This window comes from Lepisma saccharinum, chromosome 8 (genome assembly GCF_977018435.1).
Source record: "Lepisma saccharinum chromosome 8, izLepSacc3.1, whole genome shotgun sequence".
Taxonomy (NCBI): Eukaryota; Metazoa; Arthropoda; class Insecta; order Zygentoma; family Lepismatidae; genus Lepisma; species Lepisma saccharinum.
In genome coordinates, this window is record NC_139236.1 from 51,778,283 (window position 1) to 51,802,730 (window position 24,448).

Consider the following 24,448-nt stretch of genomic DNA (forward strand, 5'->3'; position numbering starts at 1 on the left):
ATGAGTGAGCAGTGTGTGCCAGTGTCTGTTGCACAATGCATAATCATAAAGTTCCTCACCCAGGAAAACATCAAACCGGCCGAAATTTACCGGAGACTGCAGGCCCAGTTTGGGAATGATACCCTCTCATGGGCAAGAGTGAAGGTGTGGTGTAAGGAATTCCAGCAAGGCCGTGAACGTGTTGCAAATGAAGTGCACCCCCGTCGTCCTAGCAGCAGTGTGACGAATGACAACATGGCTCATGTTCGTGAGCTTGTCGAACAGGATCGCCGAGTCACTGTGAAGCAAATTGCGGCAGAACTTGGAGTGAGCTATGGAAGTGTCCAATCAATAATCACAAAGCACTTGGGCTTCCGCAAAATCACAGCTCGGTGGGTTCCCAAGCTGCTGAATGTTGCTCAAAAAGATGACCAAGTTCGCATTGCTCGCCAGCTTCACACTCGTTTTGACATGGAAGGGGGAGCGTTTTTGCATCGCATCATTACCTGTGACGAGACATGGGTGCATCATTACACCCCAGCATCCAAGCATGCCAGCATGGAGTGGAGGAGGAAAGGCGAAGGAAACCCTGTGAAGGCCAAAGTTCGGTTGTCTGCGGGGAAGGTGTTGGCCACGGTGTTTTGGGACTGGAGGGGGGATCCTACTGGTGGATTTCTTACACGAACGTCGGACCATCAACGCACCCTACTACTGCAGCCTCCTGGATCAAGTTAAGGTGCAGTATCGATGCAAACGACGAGGCTGTCCCATCCGCCAGGTCTTGTTTCTCCACGACAACGCCAGACCCCATACAGCAGGTGTTACGTGGCAGAAACTGATGGAAATGCACTTGGAACCACCTCCGCATTCACCGTACAGCCCAGACCTTTCACCATGTGATTTTCACCTGTTCGGACCCCTCAAAGAAGCACTTGGGGGCGAGCGATTTGCGACCAACGATCAGGTGGAAACCTTTGTGCTACCCAGCTTCATTCTACGAGAACGACATCAAGAACCTACCACAACGTTGGGAAAAATGCACCACTAAGGGCGGAGACTATGTAGAAAAATAGGATGTGGCAATGTCTCTGTTTCCTTCAATAAATTTTGTTTTTCCACACAAGGCTCGTTCATATTTGATTCACCCTCGTACCCAGTTTTACCATCAATACTGTCACAACTTTGAAAAGTGGTCCCTCACCTGATATTCAAAGTCAACAACTTCCCCCAACAAGAATGAGCACGTGAGTTGTTGATAGTTGAGCTACAGAAGTAATAGAACATTTGTGTTTAGCTTCCATGTGGCTGCAAAATAATCTAACAGTTATTTTTAGTGGTTTTTATTTTATTTTATCTGCGACATTTCGTTCTGGTTCCCAGAACTTTTTCAAGCTACACCAATATATACATACAATAACACAACCTCACATGGCTAGTCACTCTACATTTCTACACCAGAAGTAGTAACTTGAAAAAGTTACGAACCAGGATGAAACGTAACATAAAATAAAATCCATTAAAAATAGCTGTTTGATTATTTTGCACCTACAAAAAGTGGTTATGCGAACCTTTAAGAACATAGATATTCCATGATGGCATGGGGCAATTGCAAACATCATGTGGCTGTTATATCACCCAGTAAGATAGGGACATCACTTGGTGAAATTTTCAAGATCCTCCAGAAGCTTCGAATCTCCAAGTGGTTTATGTATCGTACTATCCAGCATTTCATTGACACTGGAACAGTGAATGAAAGGCCCAGGTAGGGACAGCCACACAATGTAAGGAATGTGCAACTGGTGAAATCTGTGGAGGCCCGTTTGTGCAGAACTCCTGTATGGAATCAACCATTGATGGCCTGTGAACTAAACATTGCCAAAATGTCCATTGTCTTGTGTGTTACGAACTTAACTGGATTGAAAATTTACACATGACGAACAGGTCATTTTCTCGCAGCAGAGTTAAAGCATTAGAGGGCAATATAAACAAATGCCTACTGAAACGTAATGCAGAAAATGGGCACAAAATTCTGTTCATCGATGTAATAATCTTTACTATTGAGGAGGTTTTCAACTTTCCAAAGTTACCGAGGGGCCACAATTCTGTTTCAATCACAGTGTGATGGGGGGTGAGTTATGATAGCATCACTATGCTCCATTTCTAAGTGGTCAAAACATCAGCCCAAGTACTTGGAGACAATGTTCAAGGATCTCTACAACACACTTAGTCAGGAGCAGAGCTTTCGGCAGGATTCTGCTCCAGCTCGTATAGCTAAAAAAAAAAACAGCAGTGGCTTAAGATGAATGTCCCAAACTTTATATTTCCCTCAGATTAGCCATCTGGCACTCCTGCAAGAAGACACACTCCAGTATTGCCAGTCTGAAGCATTCTCTTGTGAAGGCAATAGTAGATTTTCCCCGTGATACAGTGCATACTGCAAATGATGAGTGGCTACAGAGAGTTACAGCGTGTGTGTGTCAAAAGTGGTCATTTTGAAGAATGATTAGTGCTTTGTGTACACAGTATATCCATGTAAGACATATTCATGGGATCTGTTATTTCATTAAAAGTTTTGTGATAGTATTTATGGCAAAATTGGGGGTGGGTGGGGGTTCTGTCTCTCTCTCTTTCAAAAAGAGTTTTTGTAAAGAAAGTCATTGAAGTTGTAGTTATTAGATGTGCTTCACTGGAACTCATTAGATGATATTTTTTTTCAAATTCCCCGAGATTACAGATGTGTGGGAATCCTGTAAATTCTTTAATCTACCTCTCAACAGGCCATGTTTGGACAATTTGAAGGTCAAGTTTGATTTTCCTGAATATAAACTGTTATGTTTAAGTTTAATTATTTTTGCTATCTTCTTGTGATTGAGGAATCTTCAATGTGATTCCCATAGGACACTTGCAATCCTAAAAGGGCGAACTTGAAATTTGCCCTTTGCCTCAAAATCTAACTTGAGCAATTTTCCGACTGGTTAACTTTTAAAAGCCAAAATGAGATCAACGCCTGTAAGCCTTGTACACCAATGTGACTAATTTTCTTATTTCTCCAGAACAGCACTTGATGTTTGATTTTCCGTGAATTTCAATGTAGTGGTGGTTTGCTGAAAGATGCTATTTAAAAAGAAATTGATTTGAATTTAAAAGAAACAGACTTTTTTCAGATATGAAGATATGTACAAAAAGCATCATCTGGTGAGAACCATTTGTTGTAGAGGGTTGGTGTTTCATTTATTCTGAGTGGGATGGAAAGCATTTTGACAGGATGTAAAATTTTGACATCTTACTCTTGTACAAATCCAGTTAGACTGAGTTTGACCAATAGCATGCTAAATGAATTTATTGGGGTAAAATTGTAATTATTTTTTCTTTTTCTTCTAATTATATTGCTTGGGAGGGTGGATGAAAATATTTGACATCCTTTCCCTCCCGAAAAACAAAACCAACACTTCTTAATAAGTAGTTCTCCTCTGACTTTTTTCGACATCACTTTACATTTGAAAAGTGTGCACCCGGAGAGAATTTACATTGTTAAAAGGTACCATCTTCTGAGGGTTAAATAATCACAAAGATAAGTAATGTAAATAATAAGATAATGAAGGCTCTTTTGTTTGATTACAAGTTGTATTGAATTTCTTTGTTTACAAAATAAAAGTTCTATTAAAAATTAACATTAATACAAAAACTTGTACTACCCATAGGCAAGATTTCAGGTACAAAGTTTTATCACAATGCACATATTCATCCATTTACATATAAACAAGTGACTAACTAGAAAATTACAAGACTGTTCTATTGTAATTTTCAATAATTGATACATATTGGTGTATTAAAAACAAAAGTGAACAAAATACTTAGTAAAATGGGCAAGAATTGAGAAAGCACAATATAAATATGTTTACATACTAAATTGAATTATATTAAAATCATATTTTATTTCTTGACATGAAAATGATAAAACTCAACATTCAAAAGTGTCATTCTTAAGAATATATTTGACACTATTGAACAGTTACACAAAATATTTTGTACTATTGAAGCTTAAGATCATGCGAGAGACAACTCATTGACTAAATTACTTGAATCTTTGTAATTTGGTCAATACAAATTGTAAATGATTACTAGCAAGCATTCCTTTAAATCAAATTCCTTGAGCAGTGTGTAAAGGGACATGTAAATAACATCATTTATATTTTCACAATAATAATAATAACCTAAATTTAGTAGAATTTTTTGTCCTAGTTTCTACAAAACATTTTCTTATTAATATTAAAATTTTTATCCAACATAGAATGAATTTCAACTGTACACTGTTCCTAACAGATGCTCATCAGTTTGATCCTTCGAAATTTTAGCATTTGAATTCAGACACTAACTGGACCATTCGGAACGATCATATATTAATAGTTTTAGAAATATTTGTACATTGTAAGGTTTAGTGGATCCAATTTGTAAATCCAATGATACTTAAGATATAAATATGTAAATGTTCAGGATGAATTATGCCACAGAAAATTAAGTTCGTTTTCGTTAGGAATCCACAGTTTAATACAACGTTTACCCTGTTTATGATACAAGGAGGAAAACAAGATAAAACAAATGAAAGGATAGAGTGGATGGATAATAAACATAGAAATTTTCGTATGCTGGAAATATTGAGTGAAAAAACTCTGTATGAGTGATCGATCTAAACTGCAATCAATAGAAAAGTTGCTCTATAAATCCTTTTCTTATTTCTGAAGGCACGAGCAAATGCACAATATAATTTCCATGGGTTAGTCAGCCTTATACATACAGATTATGAATGAACATGCAGGGTACATTTATATATAATAAGGCAGTTGATAAAATAAATGAGATCATTACAAACTAGAATATTTTGATAAAAATGCAACTTTTTCAATTATCTTTACAACTAACATCGGCAAACAAAATTTTCAGCACAAGGTTGCCTGCCATGTTACTAAATGTTCAAAACATAACATGGTACCTTTTAACTCCACTTCATATCTGATATTCTAGTGGTAAGCCCTGCCTGGCGCATTTAGATTTTGCTCTTCATAAAAACATCAAGATTTGCCTGTTTAAAACAACTCGCAGCTAGCAACATGTGCCATGGAATTACTTTTTTCTTTGATCTAACAAATTACTCTTACTGGGAACACACAACTCTTATCAGATTCCTTCATAGCCCTATATCGGCTGGATGAAGTTGTCTCTCTCCTTCACTCAAGAAGATAAGCATAGCCTTGTACAGGAGGTAAATCCCCAACTTCCTTTTCATTTTACCTGACCATGTGGCAGCCACTCCATAGTATTCTCCTGATCTGCTGTTTGTCAGGTTGTTTAAGCCTATGAAATATGTGAAGAAAGCAATAAGTATTCCCATTTAGTTACCATGTATCAGCATTTTCACACAAGTAATGTTAACTGCTGGCACATACCTCTATTTCCTTCCAGCTTTCACCACACCATGTGGTGAAAATAAGAGAAGTTGCCTTATTACAATTTTAAATCATAATCAGCTTGGAATATTTTAAATTTTCAACTTTTTAACCTTCTTATCTGTATGTTTAAAGTTTAAAAACTACAGGGTGCCCCAAAAGTCTTGACCCATAGGAGTTTTCAGCAAGATTGTGCCCCTTTGCATTGCATGTTGACTGTTCAACATTACCTCATCACACCCGTACATTGGACTGTACTCAAGAGGATGAATGGAGTTGCCTCCAAGGAGCACATATCTCACTCCGGTAGGTTTTTTTTATTTTGGGGTCACCTGAAAGCTGTTGTGCATGAGGTCAAAATTCAGAGTATTCTCCATCGTAAAGAATGCACTGTGCACTGTCATCCATAAAATGTTGCATATTTAATCTTCAGCTGTGTATGCAATACAATGTCAGACACTTTGAAGAAACATGTTAATTCTACATGTTTTTCTCCTATGGGTCCAGACTAATGAAACACCCTGTACATGAATGTAAAGGCATGTGTAAAAGTGACTTGTTATTTGTGTTTTATTCCTGTTTGCTGTTATCTCTTTTTGTGAGGTGCTTATACTTCTTGTTCTAACTTTATTTCTCTGCAGCATAATGAGTAGAAACCACAACATACACTTTATTTTTATACAACAAACATGTACAAGTTGCATCTTTGCACAAATTATGCTTCTTTTTAAGGTTACTTGCAAGAACTACACCCGCCGCAAAATGACTTCGGACCTCATGTGAAATCTGCCATAGTAAGCGGTCTATCACTTTGTAGCCTTGTATCTAGTGTTGCTTTGTTTCGAACACGGAATTGTTTCTGCATGAACATATCTGGCAACAGTGTATTACTGCTGATAAGCGAGTTTATTTCATTTCATATTGTTAGTTGACACAGGAAGTGTGACTTTCTGCTGTAGTGTGTGTGATAAATTGCTGTGTTTTCGTGTGGTGCACTTTGTGTTGGATATTTGACTACTGTACAGGTGTATTTGTGATATGCCGGGAAAGTACTGTAGTAGTGTGGAAAAAGCCAGCATTATTGCATGGCGAAGTGAAAACGTCCCGATAAAGACAATATGTAAACAAACAGGTCGTTCAAAATCAACCATAATGAAGGTACTGGCAGTCGCCAGAGGACTGCCTCCGACTGTCATTCCAAAGCACAAGTTCGGTGGTGGGAGGCAAAGAAAAACAACCAAATCTACAGACGCTCTCCTAATGAGAGAAATAAAGAAAAACCCTCGACTGACAGCGTCAGAACTTAAAGAAATGCACCCGAGTCTGCTGGAAAACATTAGTGTTTGCACGATCCAGCACCGTTTACAGAAAGACTTGGATTTTCCATGTCGTACTGTTGCTAAGAAGCCATTACTCATCGCCCGCATGAAGAAAGACTATCTTGCTTTTGCAAAGAAATATGCACACTGGACACCAGCACAGTGGAGGAAAGTCATGTTTTCCGATGAAAGCTCATTCAAACTGTTCCGAATGGGAGCTGCTAAGGTTCGATGTCCATCATCTTCAGATCAATACGACCCAAAGTATATGGTTCCGACCGTTAGGCACTCCCAGTCTGTAATGGTGTGGGGGTGTTTTCAGGTGAAAAGGGTAGGGCAGGTTTATATTTCTAACCGCAAAACGTGACTATGAATGCAGACTGATATATCAACATTCTTAAGGACCATTTAGTGGATATGCTTCAGATCCACGAGTGCCATCTTTTCATGCATGATAACGCTCCTTGTCACACGGCTAAGAAGGTAAGGAAATGGCTTGAGGAACAACAGATAAAGATGTTAGAGTGACCTGGGAATAGCCCCGATCTCAACCCAATTGAAAATTGTTGGCATCGTATGAAGCAATTCCTGGGAAAGAAGAAGATTCAGAACCTACAGACCCTCCAAACAGAACTGAAGAAAATGTGGTGCATTGACATGGACTTAAATTACTTCCGAAGTCTTAGTGATTCCATGTCCAAGCGCATCCAAATGGTTCTCAAAAGTAAAGGCAACATGATCCGTACTAATGTATGCATTTTTTGCTGTATCTAATAGCTTAATAAGAGCTTTTCACATGAATTTTCTTATTTTTTGTGCTTTTGTTATGAGGTCCGAAGTCATTTTGCGGCGGGTGTAATACAATAATGTGGAATTTGCTGTGAGCTATCTGCCTGTACTTCATAACATAAATATCTAAATTAATCAATTTTGTTCCAAAATATTTAACATTTTGCATTAAATACCTGTATTAAAAAAACTTTCAAGTTTAAAAAATGCAACTGAACTTCGATTATATGTTTTTCAGAGACTTTTGGCAATATAATAATAATAATAATAATAATAATAATAATAATAAGGAATTATAACAATTTGTCCTCTAGCGATTGGTTTCGTAAGCATATATCATATTGGAAACTGTAATACTGGCAATGTTGCATTCAAGTATTTTCTGCATCATTTGTAAGTACTTGAGGAGATTGATTGAAAGCCTTGGGTGACTATTGATATTTTCTTCCATAAAACATGACCTTCTAGGATTCAAACTCAATCTCAACATCATTGTACCATACAGACTTAGTAAAAAAAAAAAAAAAACACGCAAGTGTACTTTTAATTGTATAAAGTGCACAACACAAAACAGCACAAATATTTTTTTTCTGTTCAAAAAAGTATAGTTTCCAATTGTCAGAGAATTGTGTTTTTTTCAGTAAAAAAAATTCTTTCAGATACTCAATCAACCAGTCTCACAACTATGCTTTTTTCATACTTCTGGGTTACTACAATAGTAAATATTACTACATTTAACAATAATCACATAGAATTATAATAAACATAAAAGGAATGTAAAAGGTAAGCCAAACATTTCTGCTTTCATGAAGTTTAAATTTATTGAAGTTTGCAACACTCACCTATAGCTTCAATCATAGCAGCTTCCCTAGTATAAGCTTCCACAGGTATGACATTTTGATATACATGAAGGCACACAACACCTAGCTTGTCCTCCCATATGTCCTTAATGTACTTAGTCTTCCTGTTTCTCTGTAAATACAAAATATACTTTTGTTTATAAACTATTTACTATCTAAAATAATAGTAATTAAATAATAACAAAAACAGATTGCTTGTTTTATAGTTAAGTAACATTGACAAGTTCCATTGTATAACTGATTTTTTTGTTAACAATTTTCCCATTGTTTTAACTGTATCTTTAAGGAAAGTAAAAATACATGTCTGATGAAGGGAGCATGTGTTCCCCTGAAACATCACAACAAAAACTGTGTTTTTATTCTTGTAACAGTCGTAAACTACAAGAGGATTAATCTAACAAGCAAGCAACGTGTAGATACAAGAATAATGTAAATGTGAACTTACCCCAGGTGAGCCTTTATTATAAGAAGTTACAGCATCATACAGGTGGGCATAAGGTCTTGATCGCTTCCCTTTACCAATGTAGAAAATGGAGGATAGGAAGGTGCTCCATCTTTCTGCTTTACTCACGCAAGTAGCTCTCCACGGAAGGTTGTTCGTTATGCGAGGATCAAGCAGAAGATAATTAAAGGAGGATTTGATAACTCCTTCCCTCCACCTTCTCACTGGGTCTGGATACTGAAATTGGAATGCCATTTGTTTTTCCAGGTTCATGCACTTGTCAAAATTCATACTATGGACGTCTTTCAGGGTTCTCTGAAGTTCATCGCAGTATACTGAAACAAGACAAACACACATGATTAATAACTTACATGACTTATTTGAACAGTGTTTTCAAATATAAAAGCAAACTTTATTAGTACTGTTTCTTGAATGCCATATTTACTCGTGCATAATGCACACTTTGTTCCAAAAAAAACTGTTGTGCGCATTATACACGGAATAATTCTGACAGCTAACATGAAACCACACGTGTTTTTACTGTGTCACTGTGAATAACAAATGTATATATCAACAGGCATAGATACAAATTACGCATCAAATTGTCAATGTTTGCAGGAAATTTCTGCAAAGAACTTCATTAAAAATTACTTCCGTGGTGTTTTTTTTCGCCTTCAATCAGAACATTTTGCATCACCGAGGAAAGCGCCATTCTGATGGCAATTGAATTCACACCTCCTGTCACATGGAAGCCGAATCATTGGTAATTTTTTTCACAACAAATAATATCCCAAGCACTGCAAATCCATAGTGTATTAATATAGCTGCAGCTCCCCTTCAGCTTTTCTTCTTGCTTCTGCCAATCTCTTACACTTGCCGCACCACCGTCTTGGTCCACATAGCAACAGAGTGACAACCTACACCTAAGAAAGCCATTTCTTGAATCTGAATTGTGCTGCACATTATATACGAGATATAAGTTTTTGTTGTATTTCCCCATCAAAAACCAGGATGCATGCTATACATGAATGTGCATTATACACACGTAAATACCTCACCTATTTATTTTTTAAAATGCCAGTTAACTTTTTTTCCTTTCTCGGCCATATGGTGACATACATTTATAAATCATTCACATAATTCATGAAATCTTTTCAACTTATATCACATTGGTACACTTGAATTTATTAGTAAAATTTTTTCATGTTGGTACTTTTTTTTTTTTTGGAGGGGCAAATCCTGGTTACGGTTGTGACACAAAGTACACCTTCATCAGGTGTTTACAGCTATTTTTGTCTTCTGAAAACATTAATAAATTTTTTTTCGTGTTTAACATTCACCTAAAGGTACAACATGGAACATTGATTTGTTCACATTTCATGTTGTACTTATTACCAAAAAATTAGTTTGTTGTTGTTACGGTTGTGATGCGATTGGTTACACTTTTTTTTTCTCTTGATCACTTCACCTTTTGTTCCCCTTAAAAGAAAAATACCAAAATGAAAAAAATGTAAAATGTCACAACAGATATACAGTTAACTATTAACAGTTGAATTCATAATTTTTTCTCTGTAGGTCCCTTAGCAAAAAATTATTATAAATTTGTTACCATTGTGACAGGGTGTTACAGTTGTTACGTTGTACTGAAATAAATAAAAAAAATCAGCAAGTTTATGTAAACCCACAAGTGAGACACTGTCAAGCAAGAAAAAAGCAATGAATTGGCATTATTTTTATTTTTATTGTATCTAAAATTATATATAGCTAATTACAATACTGCTATGATTACAATGTTATGGAAGCACTAAATTTAAAAATTTGTTATCTTTGAAATACAATTTCCCACGAACTTCTGTCGGGGTAGGCAAATAGCATTTAATCTGTTCTATCGCAACATCAGTGTCAAAATCATCATTAGCAGGAAAAACATAAGAAGGCAACTTACCATATTTTCCCCTCAAATACTGAATGCAAATTTTGCCATCTTGCTTGCGATTACAATACCCGAGATAGTACAATGGTTTTACTAAGTCTACTAACTTGGATTTATATTCAACAACTACATATTTTTCAGTACACTTTTCAGTAGTCATAACTTCTTGATGAATAGTCTTAATGTCTTCACATTGACCTTTTTCTTGTTCGTCCTGTTTAAATTCCTTAATGGTGATCTCAGATAGCATGCTTCTGAATATTGGTTGTGTTGTGTACATTGTGTATATGTTCTTTATAGTGTAAACTGTCTTTTACACTGTGTTTACAGTGTTAACAACAGCAACAAAAATATCATGTCACAACCGAAACACTTTGTGTCTCAACTGTAACACAGTGTGTCACAACTGTAACGTTAAATAGTAACAACTGGACAAAATAACATTTTTGTTTATATTATGTTTGCACACATGGCCACTATTACACATGTTGCAAAAACAATACTGAGTACAGAATCTATTTTATTCTAATTGAAAGGTTAATTTTTGTTACAGTTGTGACATGCTAATTAGTTTTTCTCAAATGAATGTTATTTACCAAGAAAACTGAGGCTTTGCAATTCCTTTGATAAAAAACACACCACCTATGTCCCTACCAACTTCGAAGATAAAGTCGGCCATTTTGATTTGCATCACTTGCAGAAAAAACATATTGCCAGATCTGCATCTAATATGACAATTTAAAAATGTCAAACAAGCTTTCACAGATATGGCCATAGTATTGCCATTTCTTGATTTAATTTTTATTTTTGCTATATTATTGAAGTAGAGATTCCATGCATTAATTTGATACATGACATGTGCATATTGAAAATTATTATTATTTTTTTTTTTTGGTATCACTTCTCAGGATTTGCCCTTTTACACTAATCAGTTAACAAAGATGCTGTATGCAAGGTAACATCACACAAGTAGACAGTAAGTAAAGTTTCCTGTGCTCATTGCATTGTGCCATGAAGGCACATAGGGGAATGTAGAAGTAGGACCCCCACACATTCACGATCTTGGCAAATTTTTTTAGATGTAATCAGCATCATGCTCCAGCCATTTTTACACCCCCAGGTATCTATTTTTTAAGGGCTGCTTTGTGCATGGACAAGGTTGGAAAAAATCCAACCTTAGGTCACCCATCCTGGAAATCGATCATGGGTCTCCCATGTGGATGATGTCCTACCGACAGGAGAACTGTGATATGTGAGTAAACTGTACTTTTACAAAATTATGTAGCTACACAGCTTATTTCTAGGATAATTCCTTGATTTACTCAGATAACATATCAGTGATTTTGATTTTCTTTATCAATACATTTGTTACCACAATATTGTAAATACAGTTAAGTCTGTTCCCCCTCCCTTCCCTCATCTCAGATGATAATCCGGAACTAGACTTTGCTTGGACTTCATTGTGCTGATCAATTCTGCTAAAAGACAATATATAAAAGTTCCTGTAATGCACCACAAAAAATATCTAAATTAAGTGTTCTATTGCAAGTCTAGTCTTCCCTCTATGAAATCCCTCCTGTGGTTAAGAAAGTAAACCAGCTGCCACACTGACTGACTTTGACATCTTCGATTGTGAGGAAATGATGACTGCAGAGTCCCATCCTGAGAGAGTGGAATAGTTAACAAAATTCACTCATCTCTGAGACACACCAGTCACCTCACTTGCCAAGATGGCACACAAGAATGCTGCATGCCATCCAGTGCAGCACAGTTACTGCATGTCTTCTCGCACGAGCACAGCTGTGCCATTTTGGAAATTAAGAGCCATGTGATTTGAAAAATGAGTTAAGTTTTTGGTTTTGAGTCCACTTTATGCACAGAAAGACTAATGGGGACTGGACCTACAGTTTAAAGTGGGATCTGAACCACTACGTGCCTCCGCCAGGTATCGAACGCACCTTGATTACAAAGTAATGACGATATCACTACGCCATTGGGGAGGCCAAAAGAAATATGGAAAACACTTCCTCACACTATATTCAAACAACAGTGAGAATCTATTGCACTAAAACCTTTAAGTTTTTCAGAGGACCAAGTTGAAAGAACTTAAAATGCAGGAAAATGTAAAATCCGTGGAAATTTTATAGCATTTTGCTCTACTGGAACCATGATAATTGAATGTATAATATAACCCAGAAACATAAAATCAGAGGGTTCCACTGTATCTTCCTTTTGAACACTTGCATAACACAGCTACGATAATGAATATGGCGTTTGGAATGTGGTATAGATGGACTTAACGATGCCACTAATTACTGTTTGTTAGCACAGAACCACAAACATAAAATCATGCGAATTACACTTACTTCCTTTGGACAAAGTCTGTGGTGGTGCAGGAAGCTTTTTTTTCAGCCTTGCTAACTTCTTCAAGTATACCATTTTTGTTGTGTTAATGATTGGGCCAGGATTAATACCCCACTTCACAAGCTCTGTTCTCAAAGTATCAGTGTCATAATTCAAATCAACTGATGATATATCGGATACACTGGAGTCATCTACAAAAAAAGACATGATACACATAATAATATCAAAACATGCATCTAAAAGTAACATTTATAAAAGGCATATTACTAACTTTAAAACAAAAATGTGTACTTTCTTTTGCACATCCTTCTTACTCAAATAGTATATTAATTTATCAATGTGCCAAGTAAAACAAAACTCAACTAAAAGTGATTAGATCATCCACCCTGGAATCGAACCCAGGTCTCCCACGTGGCAGTCAGACGTCCTAGCACAGTTATTTTCTATACTTTGAAAACAACCTGTTGTCTCTCCTGTTAAATATGGCACTCACAGGAGATCAAAAATGGGCTCTAGGATATTGTGTGATTGCTTCGTTCCTGAACTACAGGGTGATCCAAAAGTCACAGTACAGCCTATTATTTCAGAAGTTGTAAGGAAAATGAAACATTTGAATACACTAATGTAAATTGGGTATGAGGCTCACCTTTTGGGGCATAACACAACAATGGCTTCCATTTTGAATTGCCGTCCATTTTTTTTAGATGGCAAGGGGTCATGTGGGGTATCAAAACACATTAAAATTTTGCCAGGAATTCATTTCTGGAATCAGATTTCACATAACTGACAGTGTAGGTGTTATTGGCATCCAAAAGTCTGAAAACCTTATTCTGTTGCAGGTAACATATGATGGCGTTGACGAAGCAAGAGCGAATTGAGGTGATCCTGATGTCTGGGGAACGAAGCAGTCAAGTCGTTGCAGCAGATTTCAACAGGCGCCACCCAGAGAGACTACTGATTTGCATAACACTGTTGCATGTGTCCGACAGGTGACGTAGTGGTAGTCCCAAATCTTTCACGGACGAGATAACTTCGACGATGGTCTTGGCTGCCTTTGCGAAGAGCCCACAATGCAGCACTCGACGTCTTGCAAGTGAAATTGGTATTAGTCGTTCCTCATTATGCGTATTCTTCATAGCAATAAATAGCACCCATTTAAGTTCCAAATGCTGCAAAAACTTTCTGAGGATGACCCAGACAGACGTGTCGAGTTCTGTACATGGGCATTACGTCAACATCAGAACAACCCTACATTTCCACAGAGTATCCTATTCAGTGACGAGGCAATGTTTTACGAGGGTCACTATTTATATTTTGAGCCTTGGCAAAACTGATTGAAGTTAGGCGCGATTTGACGTTTGCACGGAATCGTCTGGCATTATTGACCATAACGTACTTCAAATGTTTTGTCAATAGCTTCATTTGTGTTGTTTATGTTGCCTTGGAGATTGTGCGACAACAGTAAAATGGAATTAACTCGTGAACATTTTCGTGCGATGATTTTTTACGATTTTCGACGTGGATTATCAAGACAAGAGTGCATCGATCAACTTACTTCCACATTTGGCGATGAAGCCCCATCCTTTGCCACTGTGAAACGCTGGTATAACGAAATTAATTGTGGCCGCCATTCGCTCACCGACGAGATTCGCGAAGGTCGTCCAAAATCAGTTGTTGTTCAAGAAAACATTGATGCTGTGCAAAACCTAATACTGCAAGATCGTCATGTGACATACTGTGAGATTGAGGCAACCATAGGCATTAGTTCCACCAGCAAATATAAAATATTACATGGTCATTTGGCTGTGAGAAAGGTATGTTCTCGTTGGATCCCACACAATTTGACAAAAACTCAAAAAGACGCTCGCGTCAATTGGTGCAAACAAATGCTCAATAAATACAATCGTGGAGCTTCAAAAGACGTATATAAGATTGTAACAGGTGACGAATCATGGATATATGCATATGAGCCGGAACGTAAACAGCAGTCGACTGTATGGGTGTTTCAAGATGAACCCAATCCAACAAAAGTTGTTCGTGCTCGAAGCACATCGAAACAAATGGTCGCCTGTTTTTTCGGGAAAACTGGTCATGTGGCAACTGTGCCTTTAGAGGAACTTAGAACGGTCAACTCTGAATGGTACACAACAATTTGTTTGCCAGAGGTCTTCAGTCAAATACGGAAAACAAACAAACGCCGTCGGATCATTCTTCATCAAGACAATGCCAGCTGTCACACATCTCGTGTAACAACCGACTTTATGTACAGTCAAAAAATCGAATTGATGGGTCATCCGCCGTACAGTCCTGATTTGGCACCCAATGAGTTCTTCTTGTTCCCGAATGTCAAAAATAAATTGCATGGACAAGGATTTTCGTCGGCGGAAGATGCCGTTGATGCGTTCAAAAACCATATTATGGAGGTGTCTCAAGAAGATTGGAAAAACTGCTTTGACAAATGGTTCGAACGAATGCAAAAGTGTATTGACCATAAAGGAGAATACTTCGAAAAACAATAAAGCCGTTTTCAATGCCAAATTCCTGTTTTTTCATTGTTAGGCTCAAAATATAAATAGTGACCCTCGTATGTCAGTGGCAAAGTGAACCGGCAGAATTACCGATATTGGTGTGATGAAAATCCTCACTGGATTGACCCATTCAATGTTGTTGGAGATGTTAAAATCATGGTGTGGTGTGGGATATGGGGCACCCATGTTGTTGAACCAATCTGCATCGATGGAACCCTTAATTCCGAGCGGTACTTGGACATGCTCAGAGACACTGTCTTTTCTTCCCTTTTAAATGAAGATGGTACATTCCCTTCGTTTTTCAAACAAGATGGTGCTCCACCACACTATGAGCTAATTGTTCGTCAGTGGCTCAATGTCCGGTTGCCTAGGCAATAGATTGCTCGGTATGGCCCACTGGAATGACCACCAAGATCACTCGACCTCACACCTATGGACCTTTATTTGTGCGGGCATTTGAAGCAACTCATTTACGCAGAGAAAATTCGTTATTTTCACCATCTGCAACAAAGAATTACGCTGTGCTGCAGTGGAATCGCACCAGAAGTGCTTCTGCGAGTGTCTGCTGATTGGATTATGTGACTGGAGTTACGCATTCAACAAGACGGTCGGCATATTGAACACATCATTTAGTCCTCCAGTGTCAACTTTAGATGCCAATAACGCCTACACCATAACAGTTATGTGAAATCTGATTCCAGAAATGAATTCCTGGCAAAATTTTAATGTGTTTTGATACGCCACATGACCCCCTTCCAATTTAAAAAAAACGGAAGGCAATTCAAAATGGCTGATTTCAAAATGGCGGCCATTGTTATGTTATGCCCGAAAAGGTGGGCCCTCATACCTAATTTACATTGATGTATTCAAATGTTTCATTTTCCTTACAACTTGTGAAATAATTGGCTGTACTGAGACTTTTGGACCACCCTGTACAGAACAAGCTCTGAATTCATCTCATATGAAGCTGTATCTCATATTAAACCTTGACACACTTATTAGTTCAGTTGGATAGAACTATGACATGAGACCAGTATCACAGGTTGAAACAACAGCTAAACAAAAATAATCTACCTACCTGTACTGTAAAATATACATGTTCGGTCACTGTCTCTTCTTCCAAAACATTTTCTCTCAATATCATTAAGCACACCTGGGGAACTAAATAAAAGAAGAAGAAATGTATATAAATTCAATGGCATGAAAGGGAACAAGTTAAATTCAAATCAAATATGAGATTGCAATTTTGAACAAATTAATGAATTTCCTGCTCTAACATCTTTTACATTAAAGAACATTATTGTTTACATACTTGTTATAGTTAGACAATAACTTGTCTAGCATGATACTGCACTTACCTCAAAATTAAGATAAATCATTTTAACTTGCTGCAGCAATTATGTAAACAAATGAAAACTTTAACAAATGTACTGATATTAGGACTACTACAACAGACAAGAGTGCCATGGCAACAAACTAGAGGCTACAAAAAAAATTGCAAGAAATGTCATGGTACAAGTGCACAAAATTAATGTAAGTTCCAACATGTTCGTGTGCACAAGCTGAAGGAGATCTAAATCATATTTATTTGGAGTGTTCTAGTTATTCTTTAGAGAAGATAAAAACTTTGCAAAAACTGATTAAAATATAATGTAGAAAATTATCATGTGAACCAAGCATCTAAATAAGTTTATATATTACTATTATTTTCAATGAAGATAATTAATTTAGTATTTTATTTACCTACTTTATTTATATGACATGTTCATGTGATTAAAAATACTTCAAATGTAATTCATTATTTATCTCAAGTATTTTTATTTATTGTGAAATGATTTATTTATTCATCTGTAATTGGAATTGATTGGGCCTTCCTGATAGAATAAAGATTATACTGGTCGCATTTCCAGCTGGCAACTGGGATACAGTGAATCAGCGATCAGTTGAATTTTCTTTGACTGACGTCAGGCATTTTTGAGTCACAGAATGCTGTTAGCGGGACGATACAAATGAGTGAGAGTTCTCTCATCAGCATAAGAAATCAACGGGGAGTTAATGGTACAATTGCACCCGTGGTCCTGCACAATGAAGCTTCCGGGACAACCAGCCACAGCGGTAAGCAACTGGCAAAAAGATAAGTATGCTTGGCAATGTTGCTTCGTGAGAGCGATGTTGCCCCTACATCTTTTACTTCACAAGTGAGGTTGTTGGCACTCATTGAGCCCTACACCCCGGAGGACAGAAAGAACCAGAAATAGCCATGATGGTCAACCACAGCTAGAAACGCGATCAGTATAGTGATTCAGATTCGTTTGAATATGTATGTTGATATACTTAGACAACAAACTTACCTAGTAACATTGGTTGGATATCTCTTTTCAATTAGCACAACTCCTTCTTCCTCGTCTGTATATCTATATTCTTCGGAAATGCTAAGAGCACTGTGGTAGTCCGATGAAGCAGATACGGCTGATGATAACACTACTGGGCTTTGCCTCACCACATATTCCACTGCCCCAGCCTCAGCAGTTGAAGCATCACTGCTTTGGCAAGAGGCAAGATCAGGTTTGTCTCCAACATTGACAAACAAAGGCTTACTGACATCAGATGATCTTGGTTTGTCGACACCAGACAGCTTAGGGGTACTCATAACTGACGGTGGCAAATCTGTGTCACTAACAACAGCAACGTCAGATTCGCCCTTCTCGACATCAGTCTTTTGTGCCTCAATTACTAAATGTGCTTTGTTCTTTGAAGGTAATGTTTCACTACCTACAATATCCACCTCATTCTTATATTTGCAAGAACAGTCCTTTTCAAATGCAGCTTCCGTTCCCTCAGTTGGTTCTTTAGGTAGAGGTAATTCAGTTTCACCATCTGCAGATAGTGACTTATTTTCCAATGCAACTTCAGTCACCCATACTGGTTCTTTAGGAAGAGGTAATTCACCTTCGCCACCTACAGGTACTGTCTTATCTTCACACAAATCACAATCGTCAGTAAAAAATGCTTTGTCAGCATCTCCACAACAACTCACTTCCTCATCTTCAGGTGCTGCTTTATTTTTCTTCCTTTCAATGCCAGGAATCTTTAATCGGTTGTTTAATTCATCGCACCACTTTTTGATGCGTTCCTTCACAGAAAATTTGCCCATGTACATTGTCAAGTCTCTCACATTTTCAATTCGTAATGAGTTGTCTGAGATTTTCAGAACGCACCCTTTACTCACGTCACATTCTTTGTTTTGTGCTTGAGGAAGCAGCTTGTCCACACTACTGCTAGGAACACACACAGGTTCAGTCTTCCTTTCCATTACCTAAGAGGATAAATGAAACAGGCCATGTTCATCAAGGCTAGACATTTCAACTATATTACATCTTATGCCATCCATTCAAAACACAAAGCTGGAAATGTGGTAGGACACCTAATACTAGGGGTGAGCCAATATTGATATATCAGTATCAGTTGGAATTTAATAATCGATACCAGCTGGGTCATTACATATCAAATCATACAGAAAAAGTAAAAAAAAAAAAAAATGGAACCTATGTTGGATATGGCCATACCATTAGTACAAATTGTAGAAAAAATTATAAACACTGTTTCTGATATCCTAACAGGTAAGGATGTCGAATCGACCCTTCTTAAAAGAAATATGTTTGATACATTGTTGGAAAGGGTATGAATCAAGGATTCCAGAAATGTAAAATTTAAGGTGAGGAAACAATTGGAAGTGGAAGAAAAGTAGTATTAATTGTCCCCCGATTCCGGGCTCCGCCCCCCACCGCTACCGCAGTCCCGCCTTTTTCTAGAGTCCCTTTGAATGAAAACATGAAAAAATACGAATGAAAACATGATTTAAAAAAAAGTTGAATCCTAGTGGTAATTCGCATATATATTCCCGTTGAAAACCAAAGTTCGACCTGACAATAGTGTGTGTTTACAACATGGATTAGGTTCAAGGAAACCAGCTATGGCAAGTAATGTAGTAGTATTTTTTTCATTATTTCATAGAAATGTAACTTTAAATTGAGAAATGCACAGTGGCAATTCGAAGTGTTAAATACATACTATTAGCGCACAATATTTTTTTTACTTTCAAACGGTAAAACACAAGGGTCGATTGTACAGTCTGGCCCCCTAAAACATGTACAAACAATTATTTTTAAGTTGGACAATTGATTTGGAATGACCCCACAGTGGAGGAGGTTAATAAAGTAACATCATCAAAGGAAATTGAACCTGAGACCAATCACTCTACAGGCAAAAACAGTAATTACTATTGATAGTAGAAATTGAAAACATAAGGTATGCATTCATAAATGCTCAAACCAAAGCTTAGAAATATTTCTTCATATGTCCTTACTTTTACGAGACTGAATGAAGTGTATTGCAAGTGCAGTTTAGCTCTAGAATGTGGAGAGTAAGCACAAAGATCTTTAGCAAATATTCACACAACTATCATCAAAAAATAGCTGACTTGTGTGTGGATTTTTTTTTTAAAATGCTATGCCCCAAAAAACTCTTCACAAGTGTCACATACACGGTTGGGCAATATTTATGTATTTACGCTGTTAGATATTCTATAGGAATATACCAATATCAATTCTTTAAACAATTCTTTTTCTGCCACATCTGGTTAATTTGATGAAGGAACACTTTACAAAGAAACCCCTATGCCCAGGCCAGGACTCATACCCTGAACCTTTGGTGGCAAGATTCTGAGTCAATCACCCAACACACTGAGCCATCAAGGTGGTAATAAATAATAGTGAACAGACCCAATATAAAACTTTCATACATCTCTCATCATGTTCACTTTTATGGCAAAAAAAGACTGTAAATTAAAAAATTTCTTTACAAACAGTATTCGTCAATTTTCATTTCACATTCACGATGATGAGCACAGCATGCGGTACTTTAGTATTATACGGACTACCTCATTTCAGACCATCTGTTTTCTGGGAAAGAAAAAGAAACACTTATGGACATAATAGGAACACTGTATTTGAAAGTTTACAAAATATAAATCATACAATTTTAGCATAGGTTAGGTTATTTTTTAGTTAGTGTTTTAAGTCCACTTTATGAACAGTAAGGCTAATTGGGACTGGACCTCCAGTTTAAAGTGGGATTGGAACCACTATGTGCCTCCACCAAGTATCGAATAGGTTAGGTTAGAGGTAGCCCATATAATACTAAAGTACCCAGCATGCTATGATGCCAAGAGCCCTGTGTTCAAATCCCAGCCTGGGCATGGGTATTCTTTGTGAGCATCCTTTCATCAATTCCATTATATCATCACTCATCCTCATCTTCTTGATTAGCCCCAAAAAAGCAGTCTAAAAGCGATACTAAATAACAAAAATCAATCTATCAATATTCATAATGAAAAGAACAGACTTCTATGAGGGCGTACAGGTTATTTCTAGAGATATCAAATGATAAAATTAACAAACATTTTTTAATAAACTGATATCAGCAACCAATAATAATATCTGCCAATCAATAACATGCATACAATAATAGTAAAGCTGTAAATTATTACCCTGGGACTTTTTTGGCTCCTCAGCATCGATCTCTTTGGGCTTTGCAATGGTGTTGTACATTTTGTTTCATCAACAACCAAGTATTCCTCTGAATATTCACCTTCGTGGATTACGATCTTTTCTGCAAGGTAAAAATATGAATTGTTAGCAATAGTGAAATTTGCAAAATAATTTATTAATGCAGTGGGCTCACTTTAATTCAAACTTGGATAATTTGAACAGAAGGTTATACCCCTTGAAACCATCCTTAATAACGTGATGTTTTTGTTAATTCGAATTTTGGATATTTGGAATGTTTTTCCCATCCCCTTCAGTTCAAATTAAAAAGATTCCTCTGTGTAAGGCACCAAGCAACAAGACAACTAATTATGTCGGTGTTCGTTTTAAGTCCACTATATGCTGAGATAGGCTGATCAGTATTGGACCTACAGTTTAAACAGGTCAGGTAGATCATATGTGCCTCCACTAGATATCAATATTTACAAGGTTACCGTGTTCTCACTATGCCATCAAGGAGGTCATCTAAATTATGTAGATCAAAGTTATAATGGTCCTGCCTCCAAAAATATTCCCTTGAGCACAGAGCTGAAATGATGTATATTTAATATTCAAAGGAACAACAACACTACTAAAAATACATCACTGTAAGTTCATACATGCTGATCCGTATTATCTCTTTCGATAATGTAACCGAGATGAATTACAGCCCCCAAAAAACATGAAGAAATGTGTATTTACTTATTGTTTTTAAAACCACTTAACCTTTTTTTAATGTCTTAATTCCAAAGATTCACTGATAAAAGAAGCAGAAATGGCTCCAAAATATTGGACAAGGAGTTTCGGAGATCAGACACTTGTAATGAATTGTGGATACGTTTTATCCCATTTACACTATCTTCAGTGGTTATGTGAACATACAAAAAAGTGTTGTCTTCCTATAACACAATTATTTTATTAGAGACTTGAAATTTTAGCCAATATCAATAAAGTACCAATATAAAATTTACCGATAACCAATATTCTACCAATCCAATATAAAATTCCAAATGGTTCTTCAAAAACCTGAGTGGTTCACTGACCTCCTTAATAAATGTGTGTTACAAGATGACCACAATGCAAAAGAAGCTTCACATTTAGACATTCATTTCAACAAATGTAGGGCATGTTTATATCCATAAAAATTATAACAAAGTGGCAGAATATTGAACTAAGTTATGAGATATTTATACATATATTAGATCGGTAAAATTGTCAGTAATTTTACCAATAAACCGACATGCCTATATCGGTTGATAGTACCGATTGATCTGTCCCGTCCCTAATTTTTATTCTCACATGTGCAAAAGAATGTCTGTACTGCACACACCAGAAAAATATTGCTATATGTCTATAGCAAGACAATTTCTAACATACGATTTCAGTTGAAACTATAGATGCATATGATTGTGATATCAAACACATAAATAATGGCTAATGTAAGCATCCTGAAATTGAAGGAAAAATAAATTATAAAATTTGCCTACGTTTTACATCTTCCTCTTTTTTCACTTTGGTCTCTTGAAAAACACAGAATCGAGTTTCCACTGTAATAAGTACCAGAAGGCCAAGTGGAAATCTGCAAAGGCCTATGCTTAAATGTGACAGAGAAGTTCAAAATTTGGAATGAAAGAATGCCAAGGACTATTGAACCTGTGGACAATAGTTTATATTTGAAGAAGACTGGATTTATTTTATAAACATTAAAAGGTATGTATGTACAGTTTAAATTTACATTTCATGTTAGCGTCCCCTGCCAGATACTAACCTAAGAAAATGCTATATTTGGGACCTGATTTGTCATCATCCGTAGCATCAATATTTCTGAACTTTTTCAGTTCCTCCACAATATGCCAGTGTTTCTCTTCTGCAGCAAAGTCAAGTGCGCTTTTACCATCTTCATCCTTCAGCCAAGGGTCTCCTCCGTTCACTAACAGAAGATGAAGAATCTTCTGGCGTCCCCATGCAGCTGCAATGTGAACTGGCGTTATGCCTTCTACAGATCTGAAACAATGACAATTCCAGGACTCACAATTGTAGTCATTAGTGCATATTTTACAACTAAAATTTCACACAGAATTCTAACTTGGAAGTCACTCTGAATGACCACATTTTTTCTTCAGTGAGAACAACATGGAAGTTTCTCATATATTTAACATTGTACATGTATCTGCTAATAAAGTGGAGCAAGCAAAATTTTTTACAACACTTTTACTTACTTTGGAACTCCTCTTTTCTCTTCGATAAAAATTCTTAGATCTCTGAAATTATAAATTTTACACAATGAACATTCTTCGATGAAAAATTTACTCATATTTGGGAAATGAGATATGTAAATAAATGCAGAGTACCTTAGTACTAATTTTTTCTGCAAAGCTGTTTTTCATAGTTCTATTAATTTCAGTGGCCACTGCCACCATACTTGCCACCATACACTGTTGCTTGACAAAAGTTTTGTAATTTTAAAAATTACGAAACACAGCAGTTCTCATCCTATGTTAATAACCTGTAGTGCAACAGCCCTTGAGGGCCAGGCTCTGAAGGCTCACTGCCTTCATCGTTTAACAAGGAAACATTTCGAGATCACTACAAAAATTTTGAAAAAAAATATATATGTATATATATATATAAAATTTGATTCAGCATTTAAACTATGTGAATGACTTGAATATTTCTAACCATTTTCCAGTAAAAAAGGAATTATTCATGAAATAAGTACGTATTACGTTGGAGCCTCCTGCATACAAAAACACTGGTCATTCCATGAAAAGCGGGACATAGCACTTGTTCCGCAACACTCCACCCTTACCGGACTGCTTCTGGCAGGAAAAACCCAAATAAACAACTAAATAGTCTCGTTAGTCCTGGGTTCCCATCCCGTTCCTCACCAGAATGCTCAAAACCAAAGAATCAATCACAGGCAAGAACTTACTGAATTAATGTTGCAGGGTGATGGCTGAAAACTCGCAGAAATGGGCTTTATACATTTATTTACAATTCAACAAACAAGGCTCGGATTCTTCCAATAATTCTCTAATTTACATTATTTACATTCCTCTAACTTGAGCCCCACGGCAGAACTGCCAAGTGGAAGCTAGCATCGGCGGAACCGCCTCGGGTTGCTCTTTCTCATGGGAGGCCACTGGAGACCAAAGATCACTCTCCCTTCTGCTATCCAGTTCATAAACACACTCTGTCCTGTCCT

General features: G+C 36.8%; 2 protein-coding genes across 2 annotated transcripts in view; one reads left to right on the forward strand and one right to left on the reverse strand.

Moving 5' to 3' along the window:
* LOC145991777 (protein GVQW3-like) lies at positions 1-4,787 on the forward strand. Its single transcript, XM_083127828.1, has 2 exons — positions 1-501; positions 4,722-4,787. Exons 1-2 carry the CDS (start codon positions 1-3, stop codon positions 4,785-4,787), a joined length of 567 nt encoding a protein of 188 aa, XP_082983954.1.
* LOC145990995 (uncharacterized) overlaps positions 3,596-24,448 on the reverse strand; it is a 27,083-nt gene continuing 6,230 nt past the window's right edge. Inside the window, exons 3-10 of the mRNA XM_083126641.1 lie at positions 23,012-23,247; positions 21,207-21,328; positions 18,010-18,974; positions 16,737-16,819; positions 13,133-13,321; positions 8,837-9,168; positions 8,374-8,503; positions 3,596-5,331 (exon numbers count right to left, since the gene is read on the reverse strand). Coding sequence (XP_082982767.1) covers positions 5,165-5,331; positions 8,374-8,503; positions 8,837-9,168; positions 13,133-13,321; positions 16,737-16,819; positions 18,010-18,974; positions 21,207-21,328; positions 23,012-23,247 — 2,224 coding nt within the window. The 3' untranslated portion in view covers positions 3,596-5,164. The remainder of the gene's footprint in view (positions 5,332-8,373; positions 8,504-8,836; positions 9,169-13,132; positions 13,322-16,736; positions 16,820-18,009; positions 18,975-21,206; positions 21,329-23,011; positions 23,248-24,448) is intronic.